This window comes from Schistocerca piceifrons, chromosome 4 (genome assembly GCF_021461385.2).
Source record: "Schistocerca piceifrons isolate TAMUIC-IGC-003096 chromosome 4, iqSchPice1.1, whole genome shotgun sequence".
Lineage (NCBI taxonomy): Eukaryota > Metazoa > Arthropoda > Insecta > Orthoptera > Acrididae > Schistocerca > Schistocerca piceifrons.
Genome location: NC_060141.1, coordinates 402,438,949 through 402,459,624, shown reverse-complemented (window position 1 = coordinate 402,459,624; position 20,676 = coordinate 402,438,949). Strand labels below are relative to the sequence as shown.

General features: G+C 40.3%; 1 protein-coding gene across 1 annotated transcript in view; it reads right to left on the bottom strand.

Annotated features, from left to right (window-relative positions):
* Positions 1 to 9,211: 9,211 nt before the first annotated feature.
* The window catches only part of LOC124795285 (DDB1- and CUL4-associated factor 13), a 54,934-nt gene continuing 43,469 nt past the window's right edge, over positions 9,212 to 20,676 (bottom strand). Inside the window, exons 7-9 of the mRNA XM_047259240.1 lie at positions 17,284 to 17,430; positions 9,509 to 9,672; positions 9,212 to 9,352 (exon numbers count right to left, since the gene is read on the bottom strand). Coding sequence (XP_047115196.1) covers positions 9,265 to 9,352; positions 9,509 to 9,672; positions 17,284 to 17,430 — 399 coding nt within the window. The 3' untranslated portion in view covers positions 9,212 to 9,264. The remainder of the gene's footprint in view (positions 9,353 to 9,508; positions 9,673 to 17,283; positions 17,431 to 20,676) is intronic.

Sequence of the window (20,676 nt, the reverse complement as noted above, 5' to 3'; positions counted from 1 at the left end):
CCATTCGTCTGTAAATAATTCGTGTTAGTATTTTGCAGCCATGACTTATTAAACTGATAGTTCAGTAATTTTCACATCTGTCAACACCTGCTTTCTTTGGGATTGGAATTATTATATTCTTCTTGAAGTCTGAGGGTATTTCGCCTGTCTCATACATCTTGCTCACCAGATGGTAGAGTTTTGTCAGGACTGACTCTCCCAAGGCCGTCAGTAGTTCTAATGGAATGTTGTCTACTCCCGGGCCTTGTTTCGACTCAGGTCTTTCAGTGCTCTGTCAAACTCTTCATGCAGTATCGTATCTCCCATTTCATCTTCATCTACATTCTCTTCCATTTCTATAATATTGTCCTCAAGTACATCCCCCTTGTATAGACCCTCTATATACTCCTTCCACCTTTCTGATTTCCCTTCTTTGCTTAGAACTGGGTTTCCATCTGAGCTCTTGATATTCATACTAATGGTTCTCTTTTCTCCAATGGTCTATTTAATTTTCCTGTAGGCTGTATCTATCTTACCCCTAATGAGATAAGCCTCTACATCCTTACATTTGTCCTCTAGCTATGCCTGCTTAGCCATTTTGCATATTGTGTCTGTTGGTAGTAGTTTATCTTGTAGTGAAGCTGAAATAGATAGTTCCTGTGAATTACTATGGGTAGAGGTTACACTCAACGGCCGTACCAAAATAATAATTGGCTCCTTCTACCAACCCCCTAGCTCAGATGATATAATAGCTGAGCTGTTCAAAGAAAACTTGATTCTCATTACATATAAGTATCCCACTCATACTGTTATAATTGGTGGCGAAAACACATGTTCAAAGCCAGTGGTAGACACAAAGCATCTTCCGAATTTGTACTAAATGTTTTCTCTGAGAATTACTTTGAACAATTAGTTCATGAGCCCACACAAATTGTAAATGGTTGCAAAAACACACTCGACCACTTAGCCACGAATAAACCTCTTCTAATAGAGAGCGTCATGACGGATACAGGGATTAGTGAACACAATTGTAGCGAGGCTAAAAACCATATCAACCAAAACCACTAAAAATAAATGCAAAATGTATCTATTTAAAACAGTAGATAAAAATTTGCTTGATGCCTTCCTAAGAAAGAGTCTCCATTACTTCCAAGCTAATTATGTAAGTGTGGACCAGATATGGCTCAAATTCAAAGATACAGTGTCGACAGCAATAGATAGATTCATACCACATACAGGAATGATCCACCATTGTACACAAAACACATCAAAACACTGTTGCAGAAGCAACGAAAAAAGCATGCCGAATTCAGAACAACGCGAAATCCTCAAGACTGGCTAAGTTTCATGGAAGCTTGAAATTTAGTGTGGATGTCAATGCGAGATGATTTTAATAGATTACACAATGAAACATTACCTCAAAATATGGTTGAAAACCCAAAGAGATTCTGGTCGTGTGTAAAGTACACCAGTGGCAAAAAAACAATCAATACCATCACTGCGCGATAGTGATGGAAATGTTACCGATGATGGTGCCACTAAAGCGGAGTTACTAAATACAGTTTTCCGTAACTCCTTCACAAAAGAAGATGAAGTAAATATTCCAGAATTCGAAACCAGAACAGCTGTTAGCACGAGTGACGTAAAAGTAGATATCTTAGGTGTTGCGAAACAACCCAGATCATTTAAGAAAGGCAAGTCTTCTGGTCCAGATGGTATACCAATCAGGTTCCTTTCAGAGTAAGAAGACACAATAGCACCTTTCTTGGCAATCATATACAACAGCTCACTTGACAAAAGGTCTCTTCCTAAAGACTGGAAAGTAGCACAAGTCACACCAATATTCAAGGAAGGAAATAGGAGTAACCCATTGGATTACAGACCTCAATTTGCAGTAGGATTTTGGAGCATATACTGCACTTGAACATTATGAATGACCTTGAAGAAAATGACTTATCGATACATAACCAACACAGATTCAGAAAATATAGTTCTTGTGCAATACAGTTAGCTCTTACTTCCCATGAAGTAATGAGTGCTGTCGACAAGGGATCTCAGATCGATTCCATATTCCTAGATTTCCAGAAGGCTTTTGATACTGTTCCTCACAAGCAACTATTAATAAAACTGTGTGCATATGGAGTATCGTCTCAGTTGTGTGACTGGATTCGTGATTTCCTCTCAGAGATGGTAAATCAGCGAGTAGTACAGATCTGATATCTGGTGTTCCGCAAGATAGTGTCATAGGCCCGCTGCTGTTCCTGATTTACATAAATGATCTAGGTGATGATCTGAGCAGCCCCCTTAGGTTGTTTGCAGATGACACTGTATAAACCATCTAGTAAAATCATCAGACGATCAATTCCAATTACAAAATGATCTAGAGAGAATTTCTGTATGGTGCAAAAAGTGGCAATTGGCACTAAACAAAGAAAAGTGCGAGGTCATCCACAAGGGTACTAAAAGAAATCTAATAAATTTTGGGTATATGATATATCGCACAAACCTAAGGGCTGTCAATTCGACGAAATACCTAGGAATTACAATTACGAGCAACTTAAAAGTGGAAAGACCACATAGATAATATTGTGGGGAAGGCAAAACAAAGACTGCACTTTGTTGGCAGAACACTTACAAGATGCGAGAAACCCACGAAAGAGACAGCCTACATTACACTTGTCCATCCTCCGCTGGAATATTGCTGCACAGTATAGATCCTTACCAGGTAGGATTGACAGAGGACATCGAAAAAGTGCAAAGAAGAGCAGCTTGTTTCGTGTTATTGTGCAATAAGTGTGAGAGTGTCACTGATATGGTACGCGGGTTGGGGTGGCAGTCACTGAAACAAAGGCGGTTGTCTTTGTGGCGGGTCCCGGCAGAGGTTCGAGTCCTCCCTCGGGCATGGGTGTGTGTTTGTCCTCAGGATAATTTAGGTTACGTAGTGCGTAAGCTTAGGGACTGATGACCTTAGCAGTTAAGTCCCGTAAGATTTCAAACACATTTGAACATTTTCTTTGCGGCGAGATCTATTTATGAAATTTCAATCACCAACTTTCTCCTCGGAACGCAAAAACATTTTGTTGACGCCGATCTACAAAGGGAGAAACAATTATCATAATAAAATAATGGAATACAGAGCTCGCACGGAAAGATATAGGTGTTCGTTTTTTCTGCACATTGTTCGGGGTTGGAACAAGAGATAATAATGAGAAGGTGTTCAATGAATCCTCTGCCAGGCACTTAAGTGTGACTTGCAGAGAAGGCATGTAGATGTAAATGTACTTTTACAATGTATTTTACAATGATACAATTACAGAATTACTGTGTACAATGTTTCTCATCAATATAATTTATTTAAGTAATATTTTTTAATTATGCTTCATTTCAATAAACCTATTTACAAAATTGGGTAAATCTATGTGCAAAAGAATAAGAGAAAATTAGTATGCAAATGGGGGTGGGAGGGCGAATGGTGGGTTCAGCTTTGGCAGTTCTGGCAGGGCTGCACGATCACCTTAGTACAGTTGTCATTGGAAGCGTACCATATTTTTTGGGGAAAAAATTCTTTCGGAAGCGTACATTCTTTGTCCTGTCCACACAATGCGAGTTTTCGATAAAGACGAGCATGCTTTTTGTAGTAGACGAGTCTGTGATGAGTTAACCAGTAGGCTGGGTTGCATTGCGAACGGAGGTAACTAGAAGCAGGAGTGGAACAAAGTTACACTTAATATTAGAGAAGATTTAAATGAAACAAGTATGGAGCGGGAATACCATGAGAGGAAGAAAATGAATTAGAGATAAGAGAAAAAAAGCAAGTAAGACGTTACAATGGAAGCGCGCTCTTGAGTCCTACTCCTAAAAACTACGACTAAAACAGCTGTCGAAGTTTCGAGGATTTTGTTCGAAATGCCGTGGTTTGAATATGGAGAAGATTTTATTCATTGAGAAGAACAACAGTATCTTAAATAACCGAGTACGGAACCTCATTACATGATTAGTGATGCATACGAGTATTCCAACTTCCACAGTCTGGAGAAGCGTAGTTGCTACAAATAATTCGTCGGAGGACATCAAAAAAATGCAAAGAAGGGCAGCTCGTTTCGTGTTATTGCACAATATGGGTGAGAGTGTCACTGATATGATACGCGAGTTGGGGTGGCAGTCACTGAAACAAAGGCGGTTTTCATTGCAGCGAGATCTATTTACTAAATTTCAATCACCAACTTTCTCTTCCGAATGTGAAAATATTTTGTTGACACCCACCTATGTAGGGAGAAATAAAATAAGAGAAATCAGAGCTCGAACGGAAAGATTTAGGTGTTCCTTTTTCCCACGTGCCATTCGAGAGTGGAATGGTAGAGAAGTAGTATGAAAATGGTTCGATGAACCCTCTGCCAGGAACTTAAGTGTGAATTGCAGAGTAACCATGTAGATGAAGATAGACGTCAAAGGCCCTTTTTGTCAACTGATATGTGGTGGCCACTGTTTTTTGGGATTCCCAAGGAATAATGCTCACATCTTACTCGAAAAAAGGCAGAACCATGACTGGACCCTACTATGCCTCAATTGTTGGAGCATTTGAACCTTGCATTAGCTAAAAAAGACTAAGGTTAGCACACAAAAAAGTGCTCTTTTACCACAATAGTGCAGCATTCCACACATCAGCATCAATGCAAAAGTGTATGAAGTGGGTTTTGAATTGAACCCTCATCCATCCTATTCATAGACTTAGCCCAAGGAACTTCTTCCTGTTCCCTAACTTGAAACTTTGGTTGGGAAGAAATTTTCATCAAATGAGGACGTGACATTTGCAGTCAACAAGTATTTTACAGAGACTGACAAAACCTGTTTTCTCAATGGGAAGAAAACGCTGGAGGACAACTGGACCAAACATATATGCCTCGAGAGAGATTGTTAAGAAGTAAGGTGGGGTTGGGTTGGGTGGATGTGGGGGTGGAGACCAAACTGCAAGGTCGTCGGTCTCATCAGATTAGTGAAGGATGGGGAAGGAAGTCAGCCATGTCCTTTCAAAGGAACCATCCCAGCATTTGCCCAAAGCGATTTTCGGGAAATCAAGGCAAACCTAAATCAGGATGGCCGGACGCGGGACTGAACTGTCTTCCTCCCAAATGCAAGTCCAGTGTACTACCCACTGCGCCACCTTGCTCGGTGAGAAGTAAGGTGAGTTGTTTATTTGTTTATGACACAGAAATTTTTCTTACTTTTTTACTAGACTTACCAAATCGCCCTCATATGGATAAGCAACTGAAACTTGATTTATGCACATCCCAGTCATTCAGGGTTTCTGGAGTGAGATGGACAGCACCAGCAATGTTAATTCGATACTAAATTTTGCAGTTTCCATGTGCTGACAGCAGTCCACTCAATGACATCACTGAACAAAGAGGTGGCACCACATACTCTTTTTGGATGAGTCTAGGCTCTGTACACAACATGATGGGGGTGCACCCATGTGTGGAGTCCCTAGAGAACAAAGGTTGATGGACTGTATTGACTGTCATCCAACAGGTGCAGCACCTTACATGACAGTATAGGGTGCTGTAAAATTTGAAATTTTCCCAGCGAATCAACTGTTCAAAAAGATTTCGGGCTTGCAGCCGGTCGTCGTAAACTTCATTGCATGATATTTCATCTGGACAACTGCCAGCCATCTTCAGGTGAGCTGAATGAGGACTGACGAAGATGTTCTCCACACTGTCTTATATAGTGCGCTGATGGTACTGCCACGCATGCGTTGCAGTCACGGTGACAGAAGGACCACACCGCCCAGCGACAGTGCGCACACTGGTGGAACTGCAAGACTCAGCTGCCATCAGTATTGTCGCAGGCCGCACCTATCGAAGTCTTCTGGTATCTTCATCTCAAGCAAATTTTGGAGATGACGGGATTCCACGCGTTATTCAATTGGTAACCAGTGTCACGGTTCATCAGATTTCCCGCGATGCGTATTTCAACGGATTTTTTGATAATGAAGTCCTAAAAAGTTGTTGCTGTGGCCAAAATCAAAGTTTTGTCGTACTTGATTGAATGTCCATTGGAAATACAATGTTCTGCAACTGCAGACTTACTGGGTTGCAGTATGCGAGTGCAACGTTGATGTTCCGTACAACGCTCTTTCACTGTACGCGTTGTCTGTCCTATATAGGCTCTGCAGTAACAAATCATCCTTCACCAATCCCAGCAAATCCGAAATCTTAGAAGGTGGACAAAAAACCACTTTCACATGAAAATTATTAAGAATGTTCACTTTTTTGAAGGAAATATTTCCAATGAAGGGAAGAAAAGCTAGGGACTTGGCTGGTGCGTTCTCTTTTTTATACACTTCCCAGTTCTGGCTCTATTTGAGAAGGCCCTCTTAATTTGTCGGGTCAAGTATCCATTGTCTCTGAACACCGTCCTTAAATGTGGAAGTTCCTTAGGCAAATTCTCTGCTTCCAACACCATATGTACCGTATTTATTCGAATCTAAGACGCACTTTTTTCCTGTTTTTGTAATCCAAAAAACCGCCTGCAGCTTAGAATCGAGTGCAAAGCAAGCGGAAGTTCTGAAAAATGTTAGTAGGTGCCGCCAAAAGTAACTTCTGCCGTCGAATATATGTAGCGCTACACAGGCATGATTTGTAGACACAAAGATAAATACTGGCGCCAAAACCTCTGCGTCAATAAATAAATTTTAAAAAGGTGGAAGACGAGCTTTTTTTCTCCGTCCCGAGTTTCGACCATTTTCATACATTATCCAACGAAGTAAATACAAATTCTGTATTGTTCATCTTCGAATGTAGCAGAATTTCAATGTACTACGAAAATACGACTGGCAAGACTGTTTGGGATGTTTGTCAATATGGCCAACTCTACGTTCTGAATTTTTTCCTACCTGTGAGGTTGCTAATAGGAACCTGATGAAATGTGAATCACATGCACTATTCTCTTCACCATAAGAATAATACGAATATAAACATTTTGCCATGTATTCTTTCGTGTTTGCTGCTATCTCATTTAAATCCTGTCTGCCTAATAAACTACGAAACTAGAGCGGGACAACAGAAAACGCGGAAGAATATACGTATCGTGTCATGTTTATATTCGTATTATTTTTATGCCTAATAGTGATACAGTCAGAAATGAAGCAGGGCAACTGACTAGATTTTTAAATCTAAGATGACTAATTTCTGTGCAGAATTTGATGTACTAAAGAAGCGGCCGCAAAGATTTTCAAACGGAGAAAACTTTTCGCCTAACTATCATTCAGAACATGTTCTATCATACGCAGTCTATTATTTGGTTCTTGTTGATCATTATCAAAGAAAGCAGCAGTGTAAGTAACAATAAATAGCAGTCTCTTGCCATTGTTTCGCTAATAAGACGATTCCTCTCTCTTTTTTTTTTTTTTTTTTCAATTGTAAGCGGCGGTAGCGAGCACAAAAGCAAGCCATGCCGCGAGCGGCGACAGGCCGTAAACACGCACTATCAGAATGCGACAAACAGTGCATGACACAGTACAGTAATGCATTTTCAGCTTAGAGTGGCGTAAACACCTATAACAAAGAAAATGGCACTTATCAGATCAAAGCAAAATAAGCAATCGATTCAAATCAGACGAAGCACGTGAAAAAGGAAGGGTACCCGTATAAATACTGACGGAGCGCCTGCCACATAGCAATGGCTACCTGATAAAGCTTAACTACTAAGCTTACGACTCGAACCAAACTACTGTAGCTGTATCGTCATTCATTCGACCTAAATTGTGTCTCATATTACAATGGACCTACTTTGTTTCGATATGGAGGTGTGGCCTAAAACTTTTCTCTCTCCTTGAATTTAGAGTCTCAAATTTCAGGTGCGGCTTAGATTCGAAAATTTTTTTTTCCTTTATTTCGAGTCATTTTTCAGGTGCGGCTTAGATTCGAGTGCGGCTTAGATTCGAGTAAATACGGTACCCTGTGCACAAGGGTTTTAAGTACAATCACGGTTTGGGATGGGTGATGGCAACTTGAAGAATGCAAGTACAAGTCAGTGTGAGTGGGCTTATGATAAACAGAATGTCTCACCGAGCCGTCACTCTTCCGTTTAACCAAATAATTCAGGAATGGAAGGCAACCATCTTTCTCTAGTTCCATAGTAAATCGAATATTCTCATGGATGGAGTTTAGATTATGAAAAAACTCTATTAACTTTTCTTCTCTGTGGGGCCACACTATGAAAGTACATTGACATATCTCTAAAAAAAACAGTTGGTTTACAAACCACTGATTCAAGTGCTTTCTCCTCAAAATCCTTCATAAAAAGGTTAGCCACCAGAGGAGACAGAGGGCTGCCCATGGCGACACCGTCAGACTGTTCAAAATATCCAGCCGAAATATCGTGCAATGAAGTTTACGACGACCGGCTTCAAGCCCGAAATCTTTTTGAACAGTATAGGGTGCTATTGGGCACACAACACTATCATCTCTGATTTGTGTACATGGTAATTTGGACAGCAACATTTTCAATTTTGATGTGTTAAGTCTGGTGGGCATACCATATCTTTGAGGTTTCCATGGTGTTACCTTTCAACAAGATAATAAAAGTCCACTTCTTTCTCAACCTGTCTTGACATACGTCAATACAGAAGTGTATGACTGTTGCCCTGGCCAACACATTTTCTAACATACTAAAATTGTCTGGCCATAGGTTGCCGAGAATCTGGCATGCTACCACTCCACCAGCCGCTACAATTTATGAACTGTAGCAAAGAGTGAAGCAGCATGGAATGGCATACCCGTGTCTGTCATCCAAGATCAATTTGACTTGTTGTCCAGCTGGGTTAGAGCCATTGCTGTCCCGACTGTGAAACTGCATGTTGCAACCACTGAGCCATAGGACACGGGATGCTTACTCAGCTTTTTAACTGGTATTCATACTTAACACAGACCAAAACATTTTAAGAAAAATTAATAGAGACTGCAAGTTCATAAGATTTATCATGTGATTGATATTGAAATAACTGCCTGTGAATGACCACACTTTCAGTTGATCTGCATAGTTACACTTCTCCACAGTATTTAGTACAAGGCTCTTGCAAATAAAGTGTGCATAAACACATTTCAAACTTGGATTTCTGCAGATCCTGCACAATCTTGAAAATATTAATCATCACTCACACTAAAAACATTTAAGGCAAACAAAATCCAGTAACAAGAAAGATGCCAGGTTATTTACAAGAATAAAGTCATTACCTTCAACAAAAGAAGTTTTATTCTGACATGTAGTATACAAAAATGTAAATTATTCTTGTTCTTTGACAATATGCTTTTTCTTTTCGGAAATGAATGGAACAGATCCAGGTTTGGAGTGTGCTCGTCTGCGGGCTTCCCTGAAAAACAGAAGCAGCATTTTAAGACCATAACTACAATGAAGTGGTGATAACACAGAGCTAAGGAAGAGCTACTGATTGGTAACTAATTCTCCAGACATTCAACATAAATAAATTAAATATGAAAACCTTAGAATGATGTGATATAAAACTCACTTTTTCTTTTGTTTCTCTTTGATGATACGATGTTCCTTCTGAGCATTATAAATGTGCTTTGGTACTTGTCTGTGATGTGCTATGCGACGGATATGTGGGTGTGCTGCAAATTTTGCTTTGAGCGATTCATTGTAGTTGAAAGCTGCTTTTTCTCGAGGTCGAAGCTATCGGTAAATGAAGAAGACAGTTATAATTGTCTCAATAAGCATGAATGGAATAATGTTACCTTCCATAGAGGCTACAGTGAAATGCTCTAATTTTGAGATTCTCACAAATTACAGCACATTTGTTGAGATAGGTATAAGCAAAACAACATGTGCATCAAAGCCTGCAGGATCAGATCATCCTTAAAGACCTACACATAATGAAGACGTTTTCCACATAAATAACTTTAATAATATTGAATATTTAACATCTACACAAAAACAACCAAAAATAATTAGGTAATAAGCACAGTTCATAATACAATGCAAATACCAAGGCCACTCTGTTTAGGCAGAGGCATAGATTAATATATTACTTACAATTTATATCAGTACATGATAGTAATATCATGCTAACATCTCTCAAATTCATTTTGTTTTTGTTACCCTTAGCATTATACATTTGTTATTATTAAAGAAACTTAGATAATATTGTCACCTGTTTTAACCTGTATGTGATGCCTAATGCGAACAAAGTATATCTTTGCTATGTAGTGTCTCCGTGTGCAATCAGTACACATTAAAACACAAAGTGTTCCCGTGACATCAAGTTGGTAAGAGTCCAAATGCACAGAATAGAGTGAAAGTGTATCAATGCCACATTTTACACTACACAATATAATGCAGGTTTTAATAAATAATTTTGACACTTTCACCGCATGTAGACGAGCCATGCAGTTATCCTGTTGTTTTTTAACTTTACCCTTGATTTTCATTCCATTTACAATATTTCTCCATTCTAAATTATTTTTCATTGCAGGACACTTGAAACATTAAAGAGCTGTAAATGCAATGTAGCTACACTGAAGAGCCAAAGAAACTGGTACACCTGCCAAATATCATGTAGGACGCCTGCGAGCACGCAGAAGTGCCACAACACGACGTGGTATGGTCTTGACAAATGTCTGAAGTAGTGCTGGACCGAACTGACACTGTGAATACTGCAGAGCTGTCCATAAATCCGTAAAAGTACAAGAGGGTGGAGATCTCTTCTGAACAGACATTGCAAGGCATCCCAGCTTTGTTCAATAATGTTCATGTCAGGGGAGTCTGGTGGCCAGGGGAAGTGTTTAAACTCAGAAGTGTGTTCCTGGAGCCATTCTATAGCAATTCTGGACATGAGGGGTGTAACATTGTCCTGCTAAAAACGCCAAAGTCCACTGGAATGCACAATGGACATGAATGGATACAGGTGATCAGACAGGATGCTTACATATGTGTCACCTGTCAGAGTCGTATCTATATATGTCAGGAGACCCAGATCACTCCAACTGCACACACCCCACACCATTATACAGGGCCTCCTCACCTTGAACAGTCCCCTGCTGACATGCAGGGTCCATGGGTTGATGAGGTTGTCTCCATACCCGTACACGCACATCCACTCGATACAATTCGAAACGAGACTTGTCCAACCAGGCAACACGTTTCCAGTCATAAACAGTACAATGTTGGCGTTGAAGGGCCCAGGTAAGGTGTAAAGCTTTGTGTCATGCAGTCATCAAGAGTACACAAGTGGGCCTTCAGCTCCGAAAGCCCATATTAATGATGTTTTGTTGAATGGTTTGCACGCTGGCAGTTGTTGATGGCCCAACATAGAAATCTACAGTAATCTGCGGAAGGGCTGCACTTCCGTCACACTGAATGATTCTCTTCAGTCATTGTTGGTCCTGTTCTTGCAGGATCTTTTCCCAGCCACAGCAATGTCAGAGATTTGATGTATTACCGAATACCTGATATTCACGGAACACTCGTGAAATGGTCGTATGGGAAACTACCCACTCATCGCTACCCAGGAGATGCTGTGACCCATTGCTCATGCACCGAATATAACACCACATTCAAATTCACTTAAATCTTGATAACCTGCCGTTGTAGCAGCAGTAACCAATCTAACAACTGCATCACTAGTTATCTTATATAGGTGCTGCTGACCACAGCACTGCATTCTGCATGTTTACATGTCTCTGTATTTGAATACGCATGCCTATACCAGTTTGAGCGAGGTGGTGCAGTGGTTAGCACACTGGACTCGCATTCGGGAGAACGACGGTTCAATCCCGTCTCCAGCCATCCTGATTTAGGTTTTCCGTGATTTCCCTAAATCGTTTCAGGCAAATGCTGGGATGGTTCCTTCGAAAGGGCACGGTCGATTTCCTTCCCAATTCTTCCCTAACCCGAGCTTGCACTCCGTCTCTAATGATCTCGTTGTCAACGGGACGTTAAACACTAACCACCACCACCACCAGTTTCTTCGGCACTGCAGTGTATTAGATGATGAAAAAAAGGTTGAAAACTGACAATGGCAAAAAACAACAAAGTTTTTACAATTGTGTCATCAATTTAGTGCTTGCCAACTGTTTTAATAGGTAGCTCATTAGGAGGATTCCTGAGAAAGGTGGGAGGTACTCAGTTGTTACTGTAATCCAAAATTGAAGTGTCTAGATCCGTCCTCATGAAATAGGGCAGAAAGTAACAGAACACATTGCTCAGGTACCACAACTACCAGTCAAAGATCCAGCTTTCTGGTATAACAGAGTGGATAGCCGGGAGGCTCAACTGGGACGTAGGTTCCACAAGTGGTGAAGAACACAATACCTCCTCTACATGTAGCAACCAGATTCTACATTGTCCATAGCACAAATGACATCATTTGGTCGCAATAAGATCCACAACAGCACACTGCAACTCCTTATAGGGAGAAGTAAAGAAATCCTAGCCTATCAGGCTGAAGCACTAAGAAAATGTAGCCACATATGTGTTTGTTTTGTATTAACAACCTAATGAAATGAATAGACTGCTACTTAATATAAAGGTGACACACTGAGTTACAGACAGGCATAATGAAAAGACTGCTACATATAAACTTTGTGCCAAAGCTTTCTTTGAATTGCACACACATTCACACAAGCAAGTACACCAGAGGTGTGGCCAAAAGTTTGTATGCAGCAGCCTTTCATCATGCCTGTTTGCAACTCAATGTGTCATCTTTACAGTGAGTAGGAATATCTCCTTTTCATAATATTGTTAATATTTCAAACTGGATTTTCCATTGTTTGTGTTTTGTATTAGTTAGGACTGAAAAGAACACTGTCTGAAAATTCAGCTATGTTTCCAATCATGTACACTACAGCACCACAAGCACATGCCCTATCCATGTAGAGTTAACTCGGCTTTGGTGCATGTGACAGAAGGTACATACACTTGTCACAGCCTGACAGTAGTTGATCAAGATGTTTGACACTACCTCACCTAATTATAAGGCAGACTGTGTGGCTAGTATAGCCACAAGAATAGCACAAAGATGCACAAAGTCCCCACTGCAGCGTGCACAGGCTTGATGCTCTTCTGTAGGCCTTGCATTGGGTTATGGCATGGCTGACCGCCATCTTTCCTTCGCTGCATGGAAGAGGCCATGTGTCTGTCTGCTCACACTGGGCAAGTGCTTGCCTGCTGAAAGTGAGTGATACCATAAACCACTTGGACAGTGAGTGATGGGAACCAACTGCCACTCACTATACTGTGCTCTGGTGTATACCAACTGCTCAATGCATCAAATACACAGGGAGTGGTTGCCTTTACTACTTGGGTTATTATAAATCCAAATCAACCATTTTACTTATACCTGAGTGACAGGGCAATTTCTCAAAGCACAGATGTAGTACTGATGGTATTTTGGTATGAGTGAGTGACAGCAAGGTCTTTCGTGTCTGTACCAAAATTTTATGAGAAAAGTGTGGATAAAGGGTGCAATGTTATTAAAAACTACAGCTATAAGATAAAAATACAAACAAACAGGCACGCATATGCACACGCACACATGCCCCTACAATAATCATACATGCTGTCAGATTGAAACCTTGCAGGAAAAAATAATACTGCAGATAGCTGTGGCTGGCTGATTGCTGGAATAACAAGGATGAGCCACGAACTCGGCGACACACTAAAATCTCCAGCCTAAAAGCTTATGCTGGAGGCCAGACACTTCACAAAACTTTAGAACCTTTACCAGTCTTATCTTGTCAAAAGCTAAAATAGAGGGCAGCTCATCACCAAAATTCATTTCCACTTTCTCATCGCAATATAAAATGCACTCCATTAAAATGTTATGTACAGTGAGTTGCACGCCACAGGCATAACGGACTGGGTGATCCTCTTTCCACAGTATGAATCCATGTATTAGGGAATAGTGCCCAATTCAGATGCATGTCAGGCTCATTGCATCTCTTCTGCGTGACAGACATGAGGAATGCCATAACCAGATATCTGACTTCACCAACTGCAGCTTATTGTACCTCACTACCAATCACCCCCTTCTCCCCCCCCCCCCCCCATCCTGCTGCCACCAATTGCATGGATAAGTGAAGCAACAGTGAACTGACAACCTGCAGGCAAATGGCACACTGATCCCGTGTTCCCTGCAGCCTTCCTTGGTGGTTTGGTTCACTTGTTAATTTCCCCAAATTCCCACATGGCCCAGAGAATGATACCTGCCTCTTCTGCTGTTGAAGTACAATTGGTCATGTATTAGATGGACCACTTTCTCTGCTGGGCACATGTGTTGCAATGATTGTAGGGCACTTAGGGAATCATAGCAGATGAGAAATTTTGGCCCTGAAGACCTCTTATCTGCTCAAGAGCGTTAAGGATCATATGGAGCTGTGTGGTAAATACAGTATATTCATGGGGAAGATGAATCCTAAGACATGGTTGAGGGACACTAGTGAACAGACAAGGAAGTCCCCCTTTTTGGAACCAGCAGTGAACATAACTTTAAAACTGTGATACCTATCTAAAATGTTAAAAAAAAGAGATAAAACTATAATATCAGCCACACCCATCTCCAAATGGAAATCCTTTGGGTGATTCCCACAGGGCCTCATTGCTTCTTGTTGTTGATGACAAAAAAAACAGTGTGATCAAAGAATGATATGGTATGCAAATGTGTTTGGCATGGACTTTGTTTTGTAGGCCTGTTGCACCATGAGGAGATGTCTTCTGAAGTGAAGTTGCAGCTCACTAGCCTCAGCATGAAAACTTAGTATGGGGATGGTTTCAAAGGCCGCAGTGGCCACTGAAACTTTCATGGTGCATCATGTCCACCTTGAACCATGTAAGGAGCTCCCAACTGAAGCCTAGGATTGTCATTACATGCCCAAACAGTATCACAGCGTTCCCAGAACCAGTACTCCTGGACTACTCTCAAGACTGAATGGTCACTAGTGGCTTGCATCAACCTCAAAATGCCAATAGCACTTTCTGGAGACTAATATACAACAGGCAACTCGGCATTTTCCCCATGACAGTGAGCAGACCTTCTAAACTATTCAGAGGCATGATATCGACACACAAGGCTTCGAAGAATGTTACACATGTTTATACACACCTTTCTCTCAGCACTTCATGTTTAACTTATTTAGATCCATTTAAAGATATCTATCTGACCACTTTGAACTAGAGAAGACTGTCCCTCAGCTCATAATGTAAAGTGTGGCTGCCTTAGTTATTGCAATTGACAATACAATGTCCACAGTGAGGAATCCTGTCTTGTGCCCTTTTTAGCTTTTCATGTGGTGAATTAATTTTGTTAGATTGAGGATGAAGTACAATGTTTTAATTTTTCGGGTTATTAATGTTTCTGGGTCTCACATTTGATTTTAAATTTATAGATTGCCACATCATATTAGGATCCTGAAAGCACAGTCCATAAAAATGTTGAATATTTTAACATGTTTTATCATAGCGATAAAACATAAGCCCATCTGGTCCAGTTTTACAGACTTTATATAATCCTGTCTTGGTTATGAATACATGAGCTATGGATCTGCCAAACCATCTGGTTTAAAACTGTTAGTTATGGTGCACCTTAGGAAATTAAGATGGTCACTGGAAGTTTTAAGCTTGATGAGACCTTTTGGGAGATGAGTGATGGGATGCCTTTTAGATACAGCTGTGGCTCATATTGAGAATGAAGCATCTTAAGAGACTCAAAATTACTTTGGCTCTGACAAATTCAAAATTCTGAGTGAACACTTAGTGCACAATATTTTAGATACATGGCACTATGAATGTACAAAGTAAGAGAAAAACTCAGCTGTTTACTTGTTTTCCATGACAATGTCTTCATGATCCTCCTTCCTAATAAATTCATTGTTTGTACCACAGAGCTTTAAGTATATAAGATCCTGAACGCATTCAAGCTGGTGTAATAAGAGTAAAACATTTCTCATGTGCTCCCTGTCTCTTATGGCCCCACAAGCACTACAAGAAATATATCCAGACGATAAAGTGACCAAAAATATTCAAAAGACATTTCCACTGCTTCAACAGCAGAGGAAGAAAATATCACTGTGCTAGGTATCGGAAGGAGGTATTTACTATCAGCTCGGAAAAATAAAGGTACATAATTAATTTTCTGTTTGTTTTCAAGCATGTATTCAGTCTCGGTACACAATGAAATCCCCATGACAGAGTCCCATAGCACACCGCTAGAGCGGCTAAAACAAAGTGGCACTGGCGATTTGTACTTTACCAAAGGGCTGTGGGATTTTGTTTTGCAGTGCGTTATGTTGCTGGGTCATGGGCATTTCAGTGTGTAACAGGACTGCAAACATCTAGCTACAGAGAAACAAAAAATTAATTACATAACTCTATTTTTTTGAGCTGATAATTGAAAGTTTAGGACCAACCCCCACAGACATGGAATTCTGCGGAAAGGAGACAGCTGTCACATCAGTGACACAGGCCTGCAGGGATCACAATCTGTCATTCCTCCATAGCCTAGGAGAAATGGCTAATTGTCAAGTACAATAAAATGCAACTGTCCCACCAAGGCAAACCCCTCACTTACGTCTCTGACAGAACAAAGTTAATACGAATAGCTTCTGAACTGGGCATTATCTTTTATGCATGGCTTCATATCCCAGTGGAAGCGACTCCTAATGTATGGTACTCCTGGCATACATATCACCAAACACCATATTTTAAATTTCTACAAGACAACAGAAGCTAATTTAGGTGGAAATCTGGCCTCCACTGTAGCTAACAACAAGAATCAAGGTAAAGTCTGTGGTGCAAATCCTGACTGGGCTACTGGCCTGACTGTAAGTATAGGGTGGCCTTTCTTCGCCATGGCACTAGGAGGGGAGAATGGTGGACCCATCACCTAGGCTGCCTTCCCCCCCCCCTCCCCCCTCCCCCTCACAGAGAGGTCCCCAGTACTCATTTAATAGCAGACTGAGTGGAGCTGGAACTGTCCTGAAGGGACTAGAACAAAGATAAATCACTGTCTCTATCTGAGACTGAACCTGGGACCTTCACAGCTGGGGTCTAGTGCTCTACCTGCTAGACCATCACAGACCCCCTACAACAAGAACGATGAGGCGTGTGTATGCTCTGAGGGGGGATGGATGGATGAATGGATGCCAAGAAGTTAAAATCAAATAATGGAAGTGAAAATGGAGAGAAAGTCAAAATATTTTAATGTTTACCTTACTTACTACTTATATAAAATGAGGCCTTAGCAACAAAAATGTATGTACTGTAATATCAATATAGTGCTACAAAGCTTACCACTCCCAATTTTTCAGATGCCCGTGCTTTCCATATTCGAATATTCATTTCATCTGAGCCACTTAGAATGTATTTGTTATCAAGAGACCAAGCAACTGATGTCAGTCTTTGCATTCGTTTTGTGTGGTAGATGTCTCTTGAATGCCCCTGAAGAAAAATTGTACAAGCATGTTTATTTGACATACAGAATGTTACCATTAAAAAAAAATAAAAATACTGAATACAGAATTTTATTTACAGAACCATTCTCAATTACCACACAGGATAAAGTCACAGTTAAAACTTTACGCTTTGCCCTCTTAGTTTATGTTTAATGAGACATCACCTTCAATCACAAATTAGTCCATTATGTAACCTCCAGATTACTTATAAAATCAAACTCATTATACATTCTTCTCAGTCTCAGGAGAAGACACATTCACCAAGATTCTAGAGCTGGTGCCTGTTTGAGAGTTACAAGCACAGCACAGCAGTAGATCGTATGGCATACCTGTGAGATAAACCATCTGCTCCCTTAACTTTGCTCTTAATTTTTAGTTGTTCTTGGTTTATGTTAGCGAAATGGAGTATGCTTACTTTATGGATAACCTACAATTTCAGACATGAAATGCAAGTAATAATTATCTGGCAGTTTTCTTTCCACTTACACTGACTCAGCAAATGAATGAACAAACACACAAGTGAAGGTCTAGATTGCAAAAGTGGGGAAATTCATGTTTCTTTAGGACAATGCATCTACCAATGAAGTGGAAAAACTGAGAGATTTGAAATACATATTGTTGGGCCAGCCATCCTGTTCATGATTGGTAATACCTAGACCACTGTTACAGAGAAGTTGTTTCCACATGTTTCAGAACACACTCTCTATTTAAGACTGTTATGATGAACATACATGTGTTATAGCAGTCATTTGTTATTTCAGTATTCTAGATTAGTACATAGGGACTTCAGGACGTAAGTTACACATCATCCCACACTAAAGTTGGGTTCACAGACATAATTAATGTGATGCCACAATTTTTGGCTTTCAGTAGTGCCACCATGAGCTACCATTCACACAGGATGCCACAAACTTTATGTAGTTCCACTGCTTGCAATATGACGTCAACTGAAATCATACGGGTGAGTGTCAATGTTATAGTGCAGATTATGGCATTAGAACTGTGACAAGAGTTAAATACAAAGCACACGAAACCAATTTGTTGGATCTGAAAATAGATGTGCCCACACAATAACAGTAGAAACATATTTGGTTTCCTAATGTCCCTGATGAAGACACAATGCAAAATGAACAAAGTTTGTGAGTATTTCCTACACCCTCTGAGAAGAGAGGGATATTTATTTTTTGAGAAGATGTGCTTTAGACTCTTAGGCCATCTAACTTCATGGTCAATGTTTGATGTGTTTGCAATTTAATTTTGAATGCTGAGTGAGAAAAATGATTTTGGTCTTTTAGTAAAATTTCTTTGTTTTGTCCCAATTTTTATACTTTAATTTAGAACTTTAAAAATTCGCAATTTAATTTATTAGCAAATAAGAATTGGCCTTTAATATATAAATTTTATTACCTCAATCCTTACCACTTACTTGTAATGATGGACATCCTTAAAATGTGTTAAAAGTCACTAAAATGAAAAAGGAGGAACAGAGAATTTTAAAAAAAATGCTAATTTATGTCCAAATTCCCCACCACATAATTTGCTACTTCAGACAGAGATTTTAAAAAAGACAGCTGTCCAAAATCACCCAAGTCCATAGGGTTCCTTCTAACACTAGTTATCTTTCTGGCATAAATTTTCTGTTTTTAGCAACAATTTTGTTGATATTCCTACCTGGAGTTTCCATTGTTTGATATTCTCATTTTAGGCTATTTTATTCATTAAACATATACCCCACTACATTTGTTACACACAATGTAACGTAAAAATCCTATCCAAGTTACAATGAAAATAACCTCAAAACAATCCAAAATCACCCCATTTGAAGGTAACTGATGTTTTGAACCTGATGTTGGCATATCACATCATTACTGATATCAGTACTGAGCATTTTGAGTTCACATATTGTTTTTCTCATAAGAGATGTGGACATCAGTTTTGAGTGAGGTTTAATGAAGCTGTTCTACACCATGTAGTGGTCCTAGTAATTATTACCAGGTCATCAGCAAAGATGAAATTTCTGATATTGTTTCATTTACTTTTTGTCTTCATATTTATTCCAGGTACTTCTTTCTGTCAAGTTCTGATAACTGGATACAGTAACAAATTGAAAATGAGAGGAAGTAATCCATTACCTTGCTTTACACCCATTGTGTTTCTTCCAGCAGCTGGAGGAGCATTCCAGACAACACCTCCATAAGTTATCCAACTTGCTGACATCCTACTGCTGCCTCAGGGCACCACTATCCAATCCCTATCTTACCCACAGTGTTCCTCCTTGTACACCTCTCATAGCAATAAAACCCTGCCTAGCTGACCTTTTCAACTTGCCACATCCCCCAAAACTCCCTATCAACACTCCACCAAATCCAGAACCGAAACATTCCCATAACACTGTTGTTAACTTTTCCACCAAAATCATCAACTCCATACAAGTTTCAGTCCTATCCCAAGGCCGCACCTTTAGACCTACACTGAAATTTAATCATGCTGGAATTGTCGAAAATCTACTCTCCTTCTTCCGATCCCTGCAATGGAAGCATTTCTTTGCCACCAATCTCCAACCAAAACCAACCTAACTCCAACACTGAACCCAGCCTCTTCTATTTCATACCACCGTCTAACTGTGATCCTCCCTGGTTCCACCTAACCACCCGCTGGAATTCCTTACCTCAAACTTAGCCTTAGCATCCTTCCCCAGGTCCGTTCCTCTGAACAACTGTCTTTATGCAGAGGAGACAATAACCATACACAAACTCAAAGCAAATCCTGACCTAATCATTCTACCTGCAGACAAAAATTCCACCACTGTTGTAGTGAATCGCAGAAGGACTCTGCCACCTATCTGATTCCTCCACCTATAAACTCATCCAGAGTTATCCCATCCAAGAAGTCCACCACAATCTCCAATCCCTCCTTAGAGTCGTAGGCCCTTTCCAGAACCTTTCCCCTGACTCCATTTCCCTACTCACACATATGAAACCTGGAAACATACCTACATGTTCCTCAAAATCCATGAACTCAACAATCCTGGATGCCCCATTGTGGCTGGTTATTGAAAGAATTTTGGCCCGCATTGACCAAAACCCCCATCAAACTGCCCGTAATCTAGTCTCCCGTGTCAAAAATACCAACCACTTCCTTCATTAACTCTCCACCATCCCCACCCCTTTACTTCCTGGATCCCTACTCATCATTGTTGATGCCACCTCCCTATACAGCAACAAGCCCCATA